Genomic DNA, 21,030 nt, shown 5'->3' on the forward strand with positions numbered 1-21,030 from the left:
TTTATTTTTATATCAAAAGTTTTATTCTCATCAAATTTGATTTTATGCATAGAAGGATGCATAAAGAAATTTATTTTTATTTCAAAGGTGTTATTCTCATCAAATTTGATTTTATGCATAGAAGGATGCATAAAGAAATTTATTTTTATTTCAAAGGTGTTATTCTCATCAAATTTGATTTTATGCATAGAAGGATGCATAACGAAATTTATTTTTATTTCAAAGGTGTTATTTTCATCAATTTTGATTTTATGCATAGAAGGATGCATAAATAAATTTATTTTTATTTCAAAAGTGTTATTCTCATCAAAATTTGATTTTATGCATAGAAGGATGCATAAATAAATTTATTTTTATTTCAAAAGTGTTATTCTCATCAAATTTGATTTTATGCATAGAAAGATGCATAAAGAATTTTATTTTTATTTCAAAAGTGTTATTCTCATCAAATTTGATTTTATGCATAGAAAGATGCATAAAAGATTTATTTTTATTTTAAAAGTGTTATTCTCATTAAAATTGAATTTATGCATAGAAGGATGCATAAAAGATTTATTTTTATTTCAAAAGTGTTATTCTCATTAAGATTGAATTTATGCATAGAAGGATGCATTAATTTTATTTTAAAAGTGTTATTTTTCTTAAATTGAATTATGCATAAATAGATGCGTAAAGAATCTTTATATCAAAAATTAGAATCCTCTTAAATTCTATGTTTAAATTCTGTGAATACAAGTGATGAGAATATGAGGTGAATAGATGTGATGAGATGTGATGGGAACTAGATAGATGTGAATGAATGGATGGATGTGATGTGAATAGAAGTGATGAGAATATGAGGGCGAATAGATGTGATGCGAATAGATGTGATGAGATAAGATGTGAATCAGATAGATGATTGGATTGATGGATGCGATGTGAATTAGATAGATGTGAATGAATGGATGGATGTGATGTGAATAGAAGTGATGAGAATATGAGGCGAATAGATGTCATGAGATAAAATGTGAATCAGATAGATGATTGGATGGATGCAATGTGAATTAGATAGATGTGAATGAATGGATGGATGTGATGTGAATAGAAGTGATGAGAATATGAGGCGAATAGATGTGATGAGATAAGATGTGAATCAGATAGATGATTGGATGGATGGATGCGATGTGAATTAGATAGATGTGAATGGATGGATGGATGGGTGTGATGTGAATAGAGGTGATGAGATGAGAGGTAAATAGATGTGATGAGATGAGACGTAAATAGATGTGATGAGATGTGATGTGAATAGAAGTGATGAGAATATGAGGCGAATAGATGTGATGAGATAAGATAAGATGTGAATCAGATAGAAGATGATTGGATGGATGGGTGCGATGTGAAGAGGTGATGAGATGTGAAGTGAAAAGATGTGATGAGATAAGATGCGAATCAGATAGATGAAGGATGAATGTGATGTGAATAGAAGTGATAAGAATATAAGGTGAGAAGATGTGATGAGATAAGATGTGAATCAGATAGATGGGAATGAATGGATGGATGGATGTGATGTAAATAGAGGTGATGAGATGTGAGGTGAATAAATGTGATGAGATGTGATGTGAATCATTTAAATGTGAATGAATGGATGAGATGTGATGTCATATGAATCCGAATGTAAATGAATGATATGGGATGTGAGTGAATGTATGTGATGATAATGGATGTGAACGCGCATGTGAAGAATGGATGTGAATGAGTATGTGAAAGAATGGATGTGGATGTATGTGAAAGAACGAATATAGACATGTATGTGAAAGAATGTAATGTAATGTGACATGAATATATGTGGATGTGAAGTGGTAGATATGAATGTATGGATAAATATGAGTAGTTGTGCATGTGAACGATTGGATGGATGTGTATGAATGAGATATCATGTGGATAGAAGTGATGTGATATAATGGTGATGAGAATGAATGTGATGGATATGAATGAATGTGATGTGATGGGATGTGAATCGGGATAGATGTGAATGAATGAGATGTGAGGTAAAATGAATGAATGAGTTGTGAGTGAATGCGATGTGGTCTGAATGGATGAGATGTGAATGAATGTGATGTGATGAGATGTGGATATGGGTAGATGCGAGTGGATGAGATTTAATGAGGATAAATTGAGGAAAGATGTGATGAAAAATTATGTGATTGGATGAGAATAGGAATACTTATGAAATAGTTGTGGAATTAAATAATGTGGATTGATGTGGAACAATGTGGAAAGACGAGAGTTCGTTATAGAATTTGTATTTATGACCTGTTTTTAAATGGCTGTTTTATGTCAAGAATGCTGGGGAAGCATTTTGACCGTCTTGTGAATGAGGTCGTGGAGACCTAATCTGATAAAGTTGCAAACTACTAACGGAGAGTCAATGGAGGACATCTCGCGTAGCAAGGTCGACCGAGGTCTTGACCAGCCTCGGTTCGATTAAAATGGTGAGCTTCCGGTACGGTGGATGAGGAACCAATGAAGCGGCCTATGAGTGAAGCGCTAGGTCACCTGCGAAGGATCCTAGAGGGTGCTGACCATACGGTGCTTGGGCTCTGGGTCGCCGAGACGATACCCACGCGTGCGTCATGGAAGATTTTGGAACAAGGAGTAAGGTTGTTTTCTGAATTCGGATATGGATCTGGTTGATTGACCTTGCTGGTCCTCAACGGATGAGTCCAGGGCTCTTTTATATGGATCCGGTGGTTGATCTTACTGATCTTCAACGGAGATTCTATTTTTGATATGTGAATATATTGCCGGTTACTATGAGCTAGGAACTATCGAAAAGGCCCCTGAGTGGTCAGGTGGTGAGCATTCTGGTTGTTGCCAATGATGCCATAGATACACCGATGAAGGAATGATTGGAAATAAGGATTCAACTAGAGATTTTGAGGATTATGATCAGTGAGATAATGGTTTCATTAAATGATTGTTTTTAAAGATAGCTGATGCTGAGAAAAAGGCAATTTCATATTGGGTGTGTAAGTGGTGTGACTAGTTTTAAGTTTGCATGAATACCCGACTAGGGGGCCTGGGAACTCTTTTCCGTGGTACCCAGGATAAAACCTAACCAAATTCTTAATTGGATCCCATCACTACAGTGGTTGGGCAGTTGGCTAACCCATGGGACTGGATGGGGTTAGGCTGGACTGATGGATCCCTAAAATGAGATTCAATTCTGTTATAGTTCGATAGATGAAGTAAATCCCGGATAAAAATTGTTCTATGGAAAAGAATCAACGGCTGTGCCTCTCAATGAGGAAAAAAGCGTTGGTCTCTATGATCCAAGTGCAATCTTTTCCTTGATCTGACTTTGATACTATGGGTTCAGTCAGATCAGTTCAGTTAGTTAAGGCTTTTGACTACGTTAGAGAAAAATTTTATCCTGGAGGAATCGCCCGTGCTTTCCGGGCAAGGGAAGTTTTTTCGAGTTTGGTTTTGGAAGAACCGATGGATTAGTCTCTTGTCCGGATATCCATGGGGGCGAGGCCCCGAGTGTGGGACCCTGGCCCACGTAAGAAGTGCTACTTCCTCTGCTAGCACCCCTGAATTCCTTGCGCAATGGGGACAGGGATCTCACAGCATCCAGTGGAACATTTGAAGACATGATGGAGACAAATTTTTGAACAAGCTATCGTGTCTTCCATCGAGCCCCCCTGCATCCTACCTCACGCGGCGACTTTGTCAAAACCTATTCAATATACTATCATTAGATCCGTGCTAGCTCTAAGGATGGACCTAAATTAGGGAGGGGTGCATGTTAACCACTCCGGTCAACATCATTTTTCAAGCGTGGTAATGCTTCTTGTAACTTATCTTTTTGTAACCATGCAAAGCACTGATTGATAAAAGAGATATGGGATGACCAAGCTTACGGCTTGTGTGATGCCAGTCATAGGAATGAGATGTACATAGAGCTAGAAAGCTAGTTTTGGGCCCCCAATTGTAAATGGGCGGCCGACCATTGTAAAATGAGAGCTCTTGTATATAAGACATTTTATGGAATATGAAAAGCGACAATCCCATTAGTCTCAATTGAGTTTTTCTCCCTCTCTCTCTCACTCTGAGCTTGTGGATGCTTGCTTCTGTTGTAGATGCTTGCATGCTTGATTATTGTTGTGTGTGCATGTTAGGGATGGTGATGATCTGGTTTCTCTTCTCCTCTCCCCTCTCTTGTCTCTTACCCCTCATTAGGGTTGGCTAAGTGCTAATCTCCAACTCGACCCTTGCATGGTTTTTTCTCTTCTTCTTTCCCTCTCTTGTGTGCAAGGTTGTATGTTAGCTTAACAATGTGGAAGCATACATTGAGTTGCATATGGCTCCAAGAGAAGAGTGCAAGGTTGGGTTGTTCTCCTTATTGCCAAATGTAATTTGACCCATGTCACCATACACAATGCATTTAGCTTGCCTTAAACCATCAACATTGTGTGATCTACTGGGATGTCCACCCAAGTCATGTGAAGCTTTTTCCATAAAGGATTTATGCATCGGAGTAGTTCCATGAATAGGTTGCCACACATGCTCATGACTATTGTGTTGAGACAACTCACTCTTCATGTCATTATCAAGGCCTTTGATCTCATCCACCACCATTGGCCTCATGATGGTCTCCATCATTCCTCTCATCAACATCATCATTTGAGTCATATCACTTATCATAGCGGGCATTGCATTTGCATTACTCACCACCATGACTTTGTGCATTTGCAACATTGGCATAAGTTGTAGCTCCTTGTACATGACATGCTCGTTGATCCATATTTGCACTAGAGTTCCTGACCTTGGGATTAGTACTCCTTCCTCAATCATGTCCAAATGATCCACATTCTCCATGTTCTTCAACTCTTGAAGCACCAAGGATTGTTTGTGTCGATCACTCTTTTAGACATGACATGCTGAAAGTGGAAATGGAGTGTAGAAGGCTCAAAACTTATTGGACTTTAGAGATTCTTAGTTCTATGGAAAGATCTAAGTGCAAACTGTTCAAGTAAGCAAAGATAGAAAAAATCATAGGTGCCCTAATATTCTTTGTTTTAGGGTTTATGTGACACTACTAAAAATTAAGTTTTGGCATTAAAACCTAAAATATTAATCCGATTTTATTTATTTTTTGCTTGTAGGAAAGCTAATGCCTAGTAGTAACTACCCTTTAAACCATTCTACTTTAGTTAAAGACTAAGCATATTTGGTTTTAACTTTTTGTTTAAAGTCTCAATTACCTAGGGTTGACCTAGCAAATAAATGATGTCAAAATTGGGTGCTTTTGGTTCAAATGAAATATCTTGAGTACTTTGAAGCCATGTATTCACCTTGATGAGATCTTGAATAAGTTCAGACTAAATTAGATTTGATTGCTCTGCGAGTGTCAAATCAACAAACCCTTTGGCTCTATTAAAAGCTTTTAAGCACTTCCCAATTATGTATTGCCCTTGGTTGACCACTAAATCCTTTATGATTGAATTTAGGGTTGAGCTTATAGCCATGCATAGATAGATCTTGACTAAAATTCAACAGCATCTCCTTTGCATTTGGTGCCAGATTTCAACTATCTAATGCATAATACATCCCATCAATAGTAGCCAAACTTTGCCACATCCATTGCATACCAAACCACATCAACAATGGTATAAATCCTCATGGCTTGTACATATACCATGAACAACAATGCTCTTGGACTTGCCAAATGAGTGAAATCACTTGGGCCCATTGCCCAAAAGCAATCAATAGAAGTTGGTGCCAAGTTGACGAAGCATTTTGTTGCATGCCAATCTCTCGGCCAAGTCTTCTCACCCCCTTACCAATGGTTTATGTCCAAGGTAAGGCTTGAGGACAAGTCTTCACATCCGGGTACCTAATCCCTCTCCATACCACTTTCCCAAAGCAATCATGACACGAAAAGTTTAAAACATACCCTCCCTTGGCCTCTCCTCCAATGCCAAGGGTACCCTCACATATATTTGTAGATTCTATGAATTGGAAATGTGAGATACAAGGTGTGGTGATATGTGAAAAGCTTCAAATATATGGAATGAAGCCACTTACAAGTCAAGCATAACTCATTATTTTACATTATATGGCATATAATCATGCCTCATCATCATATCCATGATAGCATGATCCCTTGTAATGTGTAGCTTCTCCAATCCAATCACATCAACATAACACCAAAACTATTCCCAAATCATGACATACATGTGCATGACCACATCAAAGGTCTTAAAATAAGCTTCAAGTATAATCATGTGACCTCATGTGCATATTATAAGCATCCCAAAATGGTCCAATATCATCAATCTCTACCATCGTGTAAGTGGATGGAAAGATTTCGCATCACATGATTGACCATATATGTATCTAGATGATGACCAATAATCCCAAATGACTATGTGAATGATTCCAATGACTATCAATGTGACATAGGAATGATGTAATCAATCATGAATGGCATGGAAATAGCATCAATGCTTCATGGAAATTAGGCTTTCATGGAGAAAAACCTAAATCACCATGTGAATGCTGTATACATTTTGAGAATGAGAGCATGTAATGATATGGGAAGCCTAGGTACATATATTATATACATATAAAGGATAAATAATAGGCCATAGACTAATGTGAAAAGGGCCTTGAATATTGGTATAGTCCAAGGGCAAGTGTAGGGGAAAAGGGCCTTGGTATATAGGACATTGCAATTCTGTTAAATCATTTTTAATGATTACTAATTATGTTTACAAGCTTTCAAGCTTCATCGCCTTCTCCTCTTCCATTCACTTTTCCCTAATTTCATGTCCTTCTTCACTTCCCTTCTCTTTTAGGATGGTGACCTACATGTACCCTCTCTTTAGGATGGTGACCTACACCCTTGTCTATGCTACTCTATGCTATGAGTAGCCCCTCTCTTGCAGTGGTATTAGAGCTTCACTTTGATCCAACTTTTCCCAAATTTCATGGCCTTCTTCACTTCCCTTCTCTTTAGGATGGTGACCTAGACCCATGTCTATGCTACTCTATGTTATGAGTAGCCCCTCTCTTGTAGTGGTATCAGAGCTTTTGTTAAATCATAGTTAATGAATGATTACTAATTATATTTACAAGCTTTGAAGGTTTCATGGCCTTCTTCGCTTCCCTTCTCTTCAAGATGGTGACTTACATCCATGTCTATGTTAATCCATGCTATGAGTAGCCTCTCTCTTGCAATGGTATCATAGCTTCACTTTGATCCAACTTTCCCCAAATTTCACCAAATGGACTTTTTTTTTAAAAAAAGTCCCTCTTCTTGCTCATGAAGTAAACCCTAGAAATCCATGCTCAAATGCTTGAATCTCTTTACACATGCTATATAGGCCTACCCAAGCTTGATATAATACATCATTATCACCTAAGGCTCACTCCAAACCCTAATTTCAAAGGCAACAAAATCCCAAGCTACATGCGGCAATTTTTAAAGCTCTTCATGACCTATTGCATCAAGCAAATGGCCATTAGATACTTTCTATGCCTTTATTTACTTATAAATTATGGTGAATACAAGCCATAATAAGCTTCAATGGGATCTCTACTTCAAGCTATGACCAAAAATGTGGCTGGAAATCGGTGCCCCTTCTTGGTGATTAATGAAGCTCTACTTCATCATTAGTGTAAGCATCAATACGTCTACTTGTCAATGGTGAGTTACTACATCACCATTGTCAAGTAGACATCAAGCTATGAGCAAAAATGTGGCTGGAAATTGGTGCCCATTCTTGGTGATTAATGGAGATCTACTTCATCATTAGTGTAAGCATCAAGACGTCTCCTTGTCAATGGTGAGTTACTACATCAAATCAATGTAAATCTTGGTTGATTTCCTTACTTTTGACAAGATTTTGAGGTTTTGCTTATAACCCTAAATCCTTGCCATATTAACGACTTCCTACATGCTCATGTGATGATTCCATGCCATTGGAATGCACTGATTAGCTACGTCTACATGTAATTGAAGAGGAACTTGTTTCCGTTGAGGAAGTACATGAAAATGATCATTGGATGCAAGCCATGTAGGATAAATACTATTCGATCCTTATAAATGACACTTAGTATTTAGCAGATTTGCCTTATGGTAAAAAGGCCATTGGAACCAAATGGGTTTATAAGCTTAAGCATAAAGATGATGGTGGCATTGTGACCGCTACAAGAGACAAGGGTTGTTACAAAGGGTTATGATGAGACTTTTGCACCCATATCTTGCATGACTACAATCAGGGTGTATTATTACATTTGCATCACATAATGGTTGGAATCTAGATCAATTGGATATCAAGACTACCTTCTTAAATTGTGATTTACATAAGGAGGTTATGTATCTCAACCTCATGGTTTTGTTGAGAAGGATAAGAGTCTAAAGTATGCATGCTAAGAAAAGATTTATATGGCCTTAAGAAAGCACCCAAAGCATGGTATGAGAAGATAAATACACATTGGTTACAAATAGTTTTTGTAATAGTTCAATTGAGAGTACCCTCTATCTAAAGAGAAGTAAATATTATTTTTTAGTCATCGTTTTATACATTGATAACATGTTGCATACATGTCCTAATGAGGAGAAGCTTTTAGCCTTCAAGACTGAATTACATGTATCATTTGAGAGGATAAATTTGGGCTCATTGCATTTTATTTGGGCATATAGTTTATGTAGAGTGATGATGGTATTTTGAAGTTGCAAGTCAAAGTACATACAAAGGCTTCTTACATGGTACATACAGAGACTTCTTACATGATTTGGTAGCATGATGATGGTATTTTAATGTTGTAGTCAAAGTACACACAAAGACTTCTTATATGGTTTGGTCTTAAAGACTATATAGAGATAGGTGCTAGGCTCCGTCTCTAGGATGCAGGAGAAATATTTAATACATCACTTTATTAGCAAGATGTTGTTCCCTCACCTATTTGTTGAGGTTTGAGGTGACATGTGAGCTAGAGAGAGAAGTGGAGACTTATCCCACATTGAGGTACAATCCCAAGAGTGTACCTCCTCATATAAAAGGGGACCATTTCAAGCAATGAAATATGAAGCAAGATCTCAAGCCTCTTTATGAGCACAAGTCTCAATCTTGTAACCTAATTGTGCTTGAGTCTTAAGCTTAGTTAGCATAATCTTCTCATTATCATTATGTTCTTAATTAGGTTGCATCCACCGTAAGATTAGTGTTTCTTAATCACAGTAATTAGGATTGAGATAGCTATGCATGGTGAGGGTTCATATTTTCTGACATGGTATCAGAGCAACCCCTTTCCATTAGCTTAGCCTTAGCTCACACTAGTCTAATTACTTCACTAATCACCTAATCTCAATCTTATCCATATCTTCCACTTGTGGCCAAAATTTCTCTTGCTTGATTCTCCACACTCACTTCACTATTGAAAAACCCCTCTTAGGTTTATCTTCTTGATCTCATTTTTATTCTATATGTCCAAGGGTTTAGCTCAATTGCTCATAAATTGCCTGGTTTTCACACACATTTTCGTCGACTGTAGTAAAACTATTTCATTTGTCGCATGTAGTCACCATTAGCTCAAGATCTTGTAGGGCTAGTTAGCCACTACTACAAGGGTTACACAACCCGAGTATCAAGTGCATTGATACACTACATGATCCGAGAAACAATGATTTGCAAATGCCACAAACAAGCAAAAATACACCGTTCTTTCATGGATTTGAGATGAAATTTCCTCTTGGGCTATTGATCCTCACCAAGTGTTATAAGGCTATCAAGAAAGCCCCATCAAAAGGCTGTTGAATTTGCTCAATTTTTTCCTCCAAAGTTTGTTACTGCTAATCACTAGTTTTTAGCACTAATCACTATCATTAGTGCATCGTTAGTAAAAAAATTAGGCCAAATTATTGTTAAAATTGGATAACTGGAGTATCAATTCACTGTGGGAAGTTCTCTCTTATATGAAAATTCATTGCATCTTGTTACATTACTCAATTGAAGAGATTTTTTCCATTGCCATTCTTGTACTGGGACTAGACACTAGCCGTGAATCATTATTACGTGCAAAGACCTTCCCGACCTTCTCACTACAATTCTGTATGAAATTAGACATTCCTAACAAATCAAAATAAAATCTTGTTAGCAAGACCCTCTTAGCACGGAGCATGTTAAAGTTGTTTCAAGATTTAATGCTGATGGGTTTCATACATGGCAAAGCAAGACCATATACTTGCTTATGCATAAGGGGCTTTGGAACCTCATTGAGGATGAACAAGTGGAGGTTGAGCCACTTCAAAACCACAAAGCATTGGGCCTTATCACTAAAAATCTTGGTGATGATGTGATTAGTCACATTATGGCATCAAGGATTGGCATGGTAGGCTCAATAAGATCTTCAACACTGACTCAAAGAGCTCAAAGATCAACCTTCTCATGCAGTTTTACACATTAGAAAAAGAAGAAGCTGACATAATGGCATCTCACATCCACAAGTTCAAGGCACTCAAGGAATCAAGAAGAAGATGAAGCGATTGCAGTTCTCCTCAACATCGTCGATAAAATCCCCTATGATGTTCTTGTGTCCACACTCAAAAATGTTGACAAAATGCTAACTAAAGTTGAATTTTCACTACTTGAGTATGAGTCGAAACTCAAAAACACATCAAATGGCACTCAAGGAATCAATGAAAATGCTTTGTATACATGAAAAGGAAAAGTTGTCAAATGTAATCAATGTGGCATCACATCTTTACAAATCGTCTTTTCAAAAATAAACCAAAAAGAATTTGTAGTGCTTGTGGAAGAATTAGGCACTTGGAAGAACATTGCTACTATAAACAGAATCAAGAAAACAATTATGTAGAAGATGGTCACTTTGTGGGCAGAAAATGATGCCTCTAGCTCCAAAAAGCTTCTCTAAAAACATTGTATCTCCTACCCTCTGGCACGATGATGTAGCCAAGGTAGAAGAATAGTCAAAATTTATAACCTCACTCTTAGAAGAGACCTCAAGACCTCAAAGATAGGTCAAGTCCCTATCAAGGGGGGGGGAGGGACCTCACTCTTAGAGGTGACCTCTAGGCCTCAAAGATATAGGTCAAGTCACCATCCAGGGGAGGTGTTGAGATTTGAGGTGACATGTGAGCTAGAGAGAGAAGTGGGGACTTATCCCACATTGATGTACAAGCCCAAGAGTGTACCTCCTCATATAAAAGGGGAACATTTCAAGCAATGAAATATGAAGCAATCTCTCAAACCTCTTATGACTACAAGTCTCAATCTTGTAACCTAATTGTGCTTGAATCTTAAGCTTAGTTAGCATAATCTTCTCATCATCATTATGTTGCATCCACTATAAGATTAGTGTTTCTTAATCATAGTAATTAGGATTAAGCTTGCCATGCATGATGAGGGTTCATCTTTTCTGACACTATCTACATAATACGAGGCTAGACAGTCAGTTTGGGGTCTCCTAGTTGAGCAAGTTTATGCACACTCCCATTGGCAGGGATGCAAGTGAGTATTCTAATATTTATAGGGTACTCAATCCTTTGGCCTATTCTATGTTAAGGGAGGTGATATTTAACTACATACTTTTAGTGATTCCAACTTGACTAGATGTTTTAATAGGTAAGTATCTAAAGGCGAGTAACCACTAGTGGCTTTTTCTTCATCTTGGTGATTCATGTATATCATGGCTCACAACGAAAAGTAGCTAAAAATGGCCACTTCGAGCTATGAAACTGAGTATAGGGTAGCTTTTACAATGACTATGGAGTGTGTATAGATGAGATGCCTTTTGGTAGACCTTGGTGCTATCTCTTACTCCATCTTCACTAACAACCAAAGTGTATTAGCAGTTTTTTGTGAGGAACCCAGTGTTTCATGCTCGCACAAAGCACATTGAGGTGCATCAACATTATGTCAGGAAGAGGCACATTATGAGAGAGATTAGCCTAGCTTATGTCTCTACACACGATAATGTGTTAGATATGTTCATGAAGGCTCTCATGCGAGAAGTTCAAAGCTTTCGTAAAGTTTTAGGCTTATTGCCATTTAGGAATTGATTACCACATGATCCATATACATGTTCACATCATCACTATATAAGGAAATGTGCACTATATGGCTAATCAATCCCCAAATGGCAATAAGCCTAAAACTTTGCGAAAACCTTCAAACTTCTCTCGTGAGAGAGTCTTCATGACCATATATTCCACATTGTTGTGGTGCAGAGACATAAGCCCGACTAATCTCTTCTACAATGAGTCTCTCCCTGACATAATGGCGTTTTAGTTATACACACTCTACAGTCTATGAAAGCTACCTTGTTCTCAACTTGACAACTTGAAGTGGCCATTTTTAGCTGCTTCTTATTGAGCCATGATACTAAGATGAAAGAAAAAGTTGCTAGTAGATACTTGCGTGTCATAACGCCTAGCCCAAGTAAAATCACTAAAAGCATGCAGTTGAATATCACCCCTCTTAGCATAAAATAGGCCAAGGGACTGAGTGCCCTGTAAGTATAGAATAGGCCAAAGAAATGAGTGCCATGTAAGTATTGGAATACTCACTTAGGAGCCTACCAATGATACTACAAGTAGAATATAATGTAAGTATTTGCCATGATTAATATAGGATACAATGTGACGTTTGTGGTGATTAATAATTAGGAAGGACTTGTCTTCTTGATGCATAACTTCTATCATTGGTTCAGTCATGTTTGATATTTCTTTAGACTTGTGGATGGCACATGCAAGTTGAAACATTGAAATGTAAAGTCTTAAAAAGAAAGGGTATTTGTATGCAATTGAAGGATGGTGGTAAAGTGAATTACAAGATCTTTTATGGTATACAAATGAAAGAAGATCTTTTATGGTATACAAATGAAAGAAGATCCAAATTTGCAAAGAAAGAAAAGGTAACATAAAGCATCAAAGTAAAGAATCCACCGCGCTTGATAAAGTGTAGTTTTTTTTACCCGATTTTCCACACGGGGGCGCGCGCGCGCGCGAGAGAGAGAGACACACACATTCTTGGTATTTTTAAGTGACGTTCTTCCACGTACACGTTATATTACGCCTAGTAGGGTAGTAATTGTCTTGGTATTTTTTAAGTGACGTTCTTCCACGTACACGTTACGTTGGAGAAGGTTGAATGCGTGTTGAGGAGTCTTAGAACGCGTGGTCATGCAGTCACCTCTGCAATGGCGCGGGGAGAGAGAGAGAGAGGGGGGGGTTGGGGTGGGGTGGGGTGGGGTGGGGGGCGGTGGGGGGGGGGGATTAGAGAGCTGGCTGCTTCGTCCAATAGATCAGCTGCAGTGTAGAGAAAAAGAGAAGGGCGATGATGCAGGTCGACGTACCTCCTAATTGTGCTGAGGATGATCGAGAATTAGGGGCTTACAGGACCAGCTTGCACCTTCCATTGCTTAATATAATGAGCAACAGTTATTATAATGGCTCTAATTTCCTGCACCGTCATGAATGTTTCCGAGAAGCTGGAGCTGGCTCTAGCAATATTTTTCGATCTGGCAGACGCATGCATGACCTTAATTATAGTATGGATGTAAATATTGGGTTCGAAGCAAAGGTGATCTGTAGCTTCCAAGCCAGGCTCCTGTGGTTGGGGTTGTTCGACTACAGCAGCGCCGGGCGGAATGTCAAGGCCTTCTTGTCCGGTATCGTCTTCTGCGTGCTAGGCGTGGGGGTGCCCATCCTCAACTACGTCCTAGTGAAGTGCCCGGACTGCGATGAGTCCAAGCAGCAGCCCTTCCAGACGCTTCTGGACCTCTCTGAGTCCACTCTTTCCGCCATCTCCTTCTCATGCTTGCTCTATCTCCTACGAAAATACGGCCTGCGGGAGCTGCTTCTGCTGGACGATGTCTGCCAAGACTCGACAGAGGTTCAGCAAGGCTACATGGGGGAGCTCCGGGTAACAAGAAATCGCGTAGATGTTTTCGGATTAGCATCTGAATGATTAATGCTCCAGTTAACGTTCTGAATGGATTGATTTCTAAACTCTTATACAGGATATTGCTTTCAACCTACTTGCCAAAATCCTTCTGCCCTTCTTCATCGTGGAGGTTGTGCACAACGTGCTGTGGTTTGTAGACGCCTCCGTGTATCTGCCTCTCCTGGACGACCAGACAGCGGTGAAGAAGATCATCATGTGCTGCTTGTCGATGGTATCATGGGCCTACAACAACACCTCGTTCCTGTTCATGTGCCTTCTCTTCAAGCTCATGTGCTCGTTGCAGGTCCTCCGCCTGCAAGGCTACTACAAGCTTCTGGAGTCGCCAGAGACACCGTCGGTCCTACTCATCTTGCAGGAACACATGCGGCTTCGCGAGCAGCTTCTGCTCATCAGCCACAGGTTTCGCCTTTTCCTGCTCTTCACATTGTTCGCCATCACGCTAAGCCAACTCTCCATACTCTTCAAGGTCACGGCATCCAGCGGCCCCGTCAACTTCGCCCGAACGGGGGATCTGGTGGTGAGTACTCAATTTCATCTAAGTCGTGATCGTTAATAATTCGCCTAATAATAATTATAGATGACCTATATAATACATCCGAATCCACGCCTAGGTGTGCTGTGCTCTGCAATTGGTGGGCTTCATCATCTCCCTCCACGCAGCGGCCAAGATCACCCACATGGCCCACCGGATCGTGGCCATCGTTAGCCAATGGCACGCCGTGGCAACGTGCGCTGACGTGGATGCCGACGACGATTTACTGTCCGACCACATTTCATCGGAGATCTTGGACGGCATTATTAGTGCAGGTCGAGTAGTAGACCGCTTCCGGTTCCGCCCGCCACGCCCGCTCCTGCTCATGGAATCCGGCGCTGACAGCGATTTAAACGCTAGCTTGCAGCTCTTCCGCTCCTTCAAGGATTCGCTGGGGGGCGACAGCTCCTCGACCTCCTCCTCCTCTTTTCACAAGCGCCACTCCTTAGGTTTGTGTAGCAAGCTAAAATCCTCGTTGCTTTTAAACATGATGTTTCGGGTAGATCAAATGATCTCATTACCTTTGCCTTAATTTGCAGTGGCGTACCTCCAACATTGCAGCGCGGGCATTTCTCTCTACGGGTTCGTGTTAGACAGAGGCTGCCTGTATAGCATTTTTGCTATGGAGCTTTCGATCGTGCTTTGGACTTTGGGCAAGACGCTCATTTTGAGCTCATGATTCAAGCTTAGCTTGATCAGATCTAGCTTTTTTTCCAACGGTAATTTTGAGAAAAGATTAGACAGTTGTCCGGATCAGACTCACCGTTTCTTGGGACATACGATCCCCGCCGCCCGCTGCTTTTATCACGGGAGCCGGCCATGAAAATGGTTAAATAATACTGATTCTTGTAGTTTGCCTATCTCCTCCGTTGCTATTTCCCTCTCATAAATAATTATTGCCTATGAGTAATACTAGTATTGGCGTTAGAGTTCCAGCAAAAATAGGCTCAGTTTTTCTAATTTAGGTCATGTTTTAAGTAAACACAATACATTATTTCAAGTGACTTCATATATACATATCTCAAAATAACATCCATGTCTCGTAGATTTATAGCAAAAACAAAAATATCATAGTAATGTAGCATACGAAGATGCAAAAAAGAACCAATATTACATATTCTCAAAATGCACCACAAAATACGTATTCTCAGTCAGTAATGTTAGAATCAACAAATTGAATTCTTCTCTTGTGAGAAGGATCATTCATTTGTCTCCTCACAATACTCTCTCTATTGTAAAGCGGTGATCCATCCTGCACATGCTCTACTATCGATGAATGCAAAAGACCTGCACAAATGAAACAACGATAAATCAAACCTCAAAAGGACCTGCACATAACGACACATCGATAAATAAAATCTTAAAAAAATCTTATAATAAAAAAACACAATTAAAATTACCTCGTACAATAGAACATCGAGTGAATGGTACATAAGGAGCTCTAGTATAAAACCCATAACGAATACCAATGGTCATGAAGGATGTAAGAAACAACCAGTCATCGGGTACTGAATACCCCTCAAATAATGCAAAGCATTTGTCCATCTCTCTCCAAAACAAATAGACACCCCACTCCTCATCAGGAACACCGATCCCGTACATCTCGATGCCTTCGTCGACAACTCTTACCATAAACGTATCAATGTCATGCAATATCCTAAAATCAAAGCATAACAAATAGGTTATACAATTATTTATATATAGGTTCAAAAAATATTTATACAATGCCTAACAATTACACTTATACTTACTCATCCCTATAAGCATCAATCATAATCCCTATTACGTGACCTGCAGTAATAGGAGCTGACCATAGCGGTGGCTCTATACAGATAGATATCAGTATAGAATGTCATGTTCCATACTTTGTAATCAAGAAAAGTTATGCAAATATAGAGAATAACTCACCTACTATCCTAGACAAAGGCATGTCCAATGTAAAGGTAATCTTAGACATGTCTGTCAAAACATAATCAACAAAAATAGGTACTTTTACCATGGACAAATATGTATAAAAAAAGAAATCACAACAAAATTAATCAAATTGCAGAACTTAAATAAGAAACCTGACTTGTCACTTTGAAGTCATCAACATCTCCTTATAAACAATATTGTTTGTTGTAGGTGTATAACTTTGAAGATCATCAAATGAATACTCCACATTAGCGTTATCCTCAAGTAACACCTTCACAGCATGAGGAGACCGTGCTCGTGACAACGTGACATACAATTGCCCAACCATGAGTAAACACTAGAGCCACCAAATACAACCCCAAGACATTTAGGGTTTGGCCTTGTGATTTGTTAATTGATATGCCAAATGCCAGCCGCACGGGAAACTGTCTCCGCCTCATGGTGAATGGTAGTTGGGCCTCGCTGCATATAAAGGTAATCCGTGGAAGAAATACTCTTTCACCAACTTTAGTACCAGTGATGATTTCAATCTCCAAGACTTTAGAGTGAAAGGCCTTACATATCATCCGTGTACCATTACAGAGTCCACGTCTTGGATGCAAGTTACGAAGTAAAATAACAGGAGCTTCTAACTTTAAAACCAAGCAGTGAGGTGGATATCCGCCCCGAAGGTCGATTGTGTTCAAAAATTCTGTGGAATATAGGAATGAATTTTTATCATTTTCAAGAATTGAGTCTGCACTGAAATATTACTTAGGCTCACCAAGCATTACATCCAAAGCTGTCTTATTCACAATATCCACTTGATTGTTTATCGGAGTAAGAATAGCACGCTCACTAAAGTATGAAGCATATATCATAGTGATAGCCAATTCAGAGTATACCCAATGTACCAAGTCATTAAGAGTCGATCTTTGCAAGACCATATTACTTGGTAGTGTCACCATCGTATTATCATCGCTACAATCCACTCCATTCCCAATATTCATAACCCACTGTTTAAACTCATTGCATCCATTAGTATTGCTTAATTGAATACGCATATTTTCAGTTAACTTTAAAACTTTGATAGAGTTCCATAGAAAGGAACAACACAATGCTGCATTAACAATATCCTCATGTCTTCCCTTCATAATAACAGGCAAGATTTGTCTAGAATCTCCCGTCATTAATACAACCTTTTCACCAAATGGCTTATCTAAGAATAATACATCTTGTAAGCTCCTATCTAATGCTTCAAAAGCATAACGATGAATCATTGGAGCCTCATTCTAAATAATGAGCTTACAAACTCTCAAAACCTCAGCAAGTTGTACAGGGATTTTTGCAAGTTGAAGAATTGTTTAGCTCTAGAGGTATCTTGAATCTAGAATGTGTAGTACGTCCATTCACCAAGAGTAGAGAAGCAATACCTGACGATGCAGTGGCCAAAGCAACATACCCTTGTTCACGTACTCGCGCAAGCAAGCAATTATACAAATAGGTCTTGCTCAATCCCTCGGACCATCTAGGAAAAAAATGTCACCTGCATCTGTCGCAATTGCATGCATTACAATATTTTTAAGCAACACGCTGGCTATCTGTTAATGTTGACTCCATAGCACTTGACAGGTTAGATTGTTCGACAGTATCAAAAGATCTCTCTTCCAAAAGCAATCTATTTTCACACAAGACTTCCAAATCAGTTCTGTTTAATAGTTCAGGCATTCCTTCAAAATCTACCAATGTCTGTCTCTGAGCACGAAGAATTTCTTCTAAATGTAGTAGTGCATGAGTTTCAGCTAATTGTTCAATACCAATAAATTGACCCCTGCTTCTCGATAACTGGTATAGAAAATCTTCTATCATTTCTTCTTGAAATCTCTTCCACAATATTCCTGGACAGGAAGGCTCACAAAATAGCAATATAGTACCAAAAAGACATCTCAACTGCAAGGCATTTTGCATGGATGATGCTTCCTCTATACATGCAACCCATTCAGAATCATCTTCCAGTATCCCTCTGGCAATGCAAGCTGCCTTGAAAGAAGGATAGATGTGACCATTGAGAGATCGCAAATCTTCAAATGACTTAGATTCTTTACATATTGTAAGAAGTAGGCGAACATAGTATGCCTCACCTGCCAAAGGAGCTATAAAGTACATGCACCCTATAGTGTTTCCAATCTTTCTTTTGGTCCATTTCTTCAACCTGGAGTTCCAAACCCATTGTTGAGGGAAATCACTATACAATGTATTGTTTGCTTTGATTACAGGTAAACCATTCAGTCACAGTAGTCTTGCCTACATTTTTCCTCTGAAGAAAAACATCTGCAATATTATCATCCTCTCTGAAGATAACATTATGACCCCCATCTAAGTGTACCTGCAACCGTTGCACATCAGGCTTCTCATTGTGTAAATCATACTCAAAGAGTCTCCAACATGCCTCTGATGCAGAGACGTAACGTGCATCCAAATACCTGTGAATCTCATCAACTACGCAAGCAGCATTAACATCCCCACCTTGTACAGTGCTAAATCTTATTGTTGCTTTGTCATGCCCCTTGTATATGTACTTGTAAAGATATTTCACTGCTGCTATTGTTGAGCATATTTCCACATTTACATGAGCATTATATGTGACTGAAAGATAAGGGTTATATGGCACAACCCATCTATTATCAACATTACACTTTTTCAATGCCACAGTTCTTCCATCATTTCGATGCATATACACAGGGTAACCACTCTCATCCACAGTAGTCTCTTGTGCAAAAGCTCGTGGATAGTTCCTTGTGCATTTCCCTTTATCCATACAAATTGCACTTGGATTGAATGGCCCACAGGGCCCATGGATATTACAATGCAACACAACATCATGCAGAGTAGGAAACATTTGCTTGTCAGGCAATTCGGCACATACTAATCTGTCATAGTCTTGGACAGTCTTAGGTTTATGTGCACTATCCAAGATCAATAACGTGTGTGAATGAGGCAATCCTCTTTTTTTGAACTCAATGACACTCACATATCCAATCACCTTACCACACTCTTGTTAGATATCCTTTTATCTCCACCCAGGGCAATTAGAGACCTCTTAAAGTTTCTTTTGCTACTTGTTTTTATGCACAAAAGGTATCATTTTCTGCAAGAATCCTATGAGTCTCTTGCATCAATACATCACCATTATTACAGGTAACATTATGCATCCTTGCATCACAACAATGAGGTTCACTATCCCTTGACTCCTGTGTACACTATTTTATTTTTTCATTTCTTCTTTTCCTTGGAGCATTCAAGGAAATGGTCTGAAGAGGGCACCTCAAACTACGGTGTCTCTACCATTCTTGCTATAAACCTAATTCCATCAAGTATTCAATTAGAAGGAGTGGCACATTGAGTATAAAGTCATTTTCTTTATTATAAAATAGTAAACATTGAATAAAAATAACAATATTTTTTCTATAATATTTGTGTATACACATAATATACAATCCCTCATGAGATTTTCTCCAATCTTCACATACATACTAAAAGATTATAAAGCTCTCTCTCTCTCTCTCTCTCTCTCTCTCTCTCTCTCTCTCTCTCTCTCTCTCGGGATGACATTTACCCACCTGGGTTCAAGTCTCCCCGTCGATTGGGTAGAAATAACCCTCTAAGTCGACGTTAAGCGGTCTAGTCTCAAGTGGGTATATACACATGTATATGTACATGTATATACATGTGTATATATATATATACACATGTACATATAAGAGACAAAAAGGCATAAAAAGAGAATTTTCTATTAAAAAACCATTAAAAGAGATTCTCTATAATCTCCATATAAATACTAAGAGATTATATCCACATATATAAATCAATCTCTCTCTCTCTCTCTCTCTCTCTCTCTCTCTCTCTCTCTCTCTCTCTCTCTCTCTCTCGCAATGATATCTGAGAGACAAAAAGGACCATCAATATCATTCAAGTACTTAGAGCCCAAAGTTACAAAAAGATAATACTGTCATAAGCATTTGTTGCATGACGAGTGAAGATCAATGCAAGGATGCAACAAAAAAGACACTTAGGGCTCTTGTAAAGAGTTCCAAGTTGTAGATGAATGTGGGAGTGGGCTTGACAATAATTCCACATGGGAACTTTTGGGAGTTTTAGAGTTTTTGTATAAAAAGTGGCTCATTTGAGAGCTAAAGGGGACTTTTTGGTCATTTGGTTGAGAGGCTCATAGAGAGAGCTTGCTCCATAGCTCCTTCTCATGTGCTCTCCCAAGGCTCTCCATCTCCATTCTTGCTTCAATCTTGTACTCTCTATTCTCTATGTATTTAATGATATGAGGTTGTGGTCTACACACTTGCTAATCTAGGTGGATTAGGCATTTTTTGCATTTTTGTGCATGAAATGATGTGTAGTTGAGGCTTGTGTGATAGCTCTTTGCATGTTAGATTCTTGCATAAGTTGCATTTTTGTGCTTAAGTGTAGCTTAATCTTGATGCGTTGATTATGTTAGATTGAGAAGGAATCAACGATTGATTGCTTGATTGTTGAAGAAGGATTGAGTAGGATTAGAAGTCATTAGTGTATGGTTAACTAATCTTCTCCCATTCGGGATAGCCTCTATGCGCTAAC

General features: G+C 38.8%; 1 protein-coding gene across 1 annotated transcript; it reads left to right on the forward strand.

Annotated features, from left to right (window-relative positions):
- Positions 1–13,326: 13,326 nt before the first annotated feature.
- Positions 13,327–15,271, forward strand: LOC147628842 (uncharacterized). The gene is made up of 4 exons (XM_086812928.1): positions 13,327–13,934; positions 14,032–14,493; positions 14,588–14,957; positions 15,048–15,271. The coding sequence occupies exons 1-4, from the start codon at positions 13,347–13,349 to the stop codon at positions 15,185–15,187; spliced, it is 1,560 nt and encodes a 519-aa protein (XP_086669054.1). The 5' UTR covers positions 13,327–13,346; the 3' UTR covers positions 15,188–15,271.
- Positions 15,272–21,030: the final 5,759 nt, after the last annotated feature.

This window comes from Cibotium barometz, chromosome 18, assembly GCF_041138505.1.
Source record: "Cibotium barometz isolate CiBa-2024 chromosome 18, ASM4113850v1, whole genome shotgun sequence".
Classification (NCBI taxonomy): domain Eukaryota; kingdom Viridiplantae; phylum Streptophyta; class Polypodiopsida; order Cyatheales; family Cibotiaceae; genus Cibotium; species Cibotium barometz.

Bases quoted from the DNA above. Each gene is read 5' to 3' on its own strand.
- LOC147628842 (XM_086812928.1), top strand. From the start codon at position 13,347: ATGATGCAGGTCGACGTACCTCCTAATTGTGCTGAGGATGATCGAGAA. The intron at 14,494-14,587 runs GTGAGTACTCAA...ATCCACGCCTAG, and splicing joins CCCGAACGGGGGATCTGGTG to GTGTGCTGTGCTCTGCAATT. The intron at 14,958-15,047 runs GTTTGTGTAGCA...CTTAATTTGCAG, and splicing joins TCACAAGCGCCACTCCTTAG to TGGCGTACCTCCAACATTGC.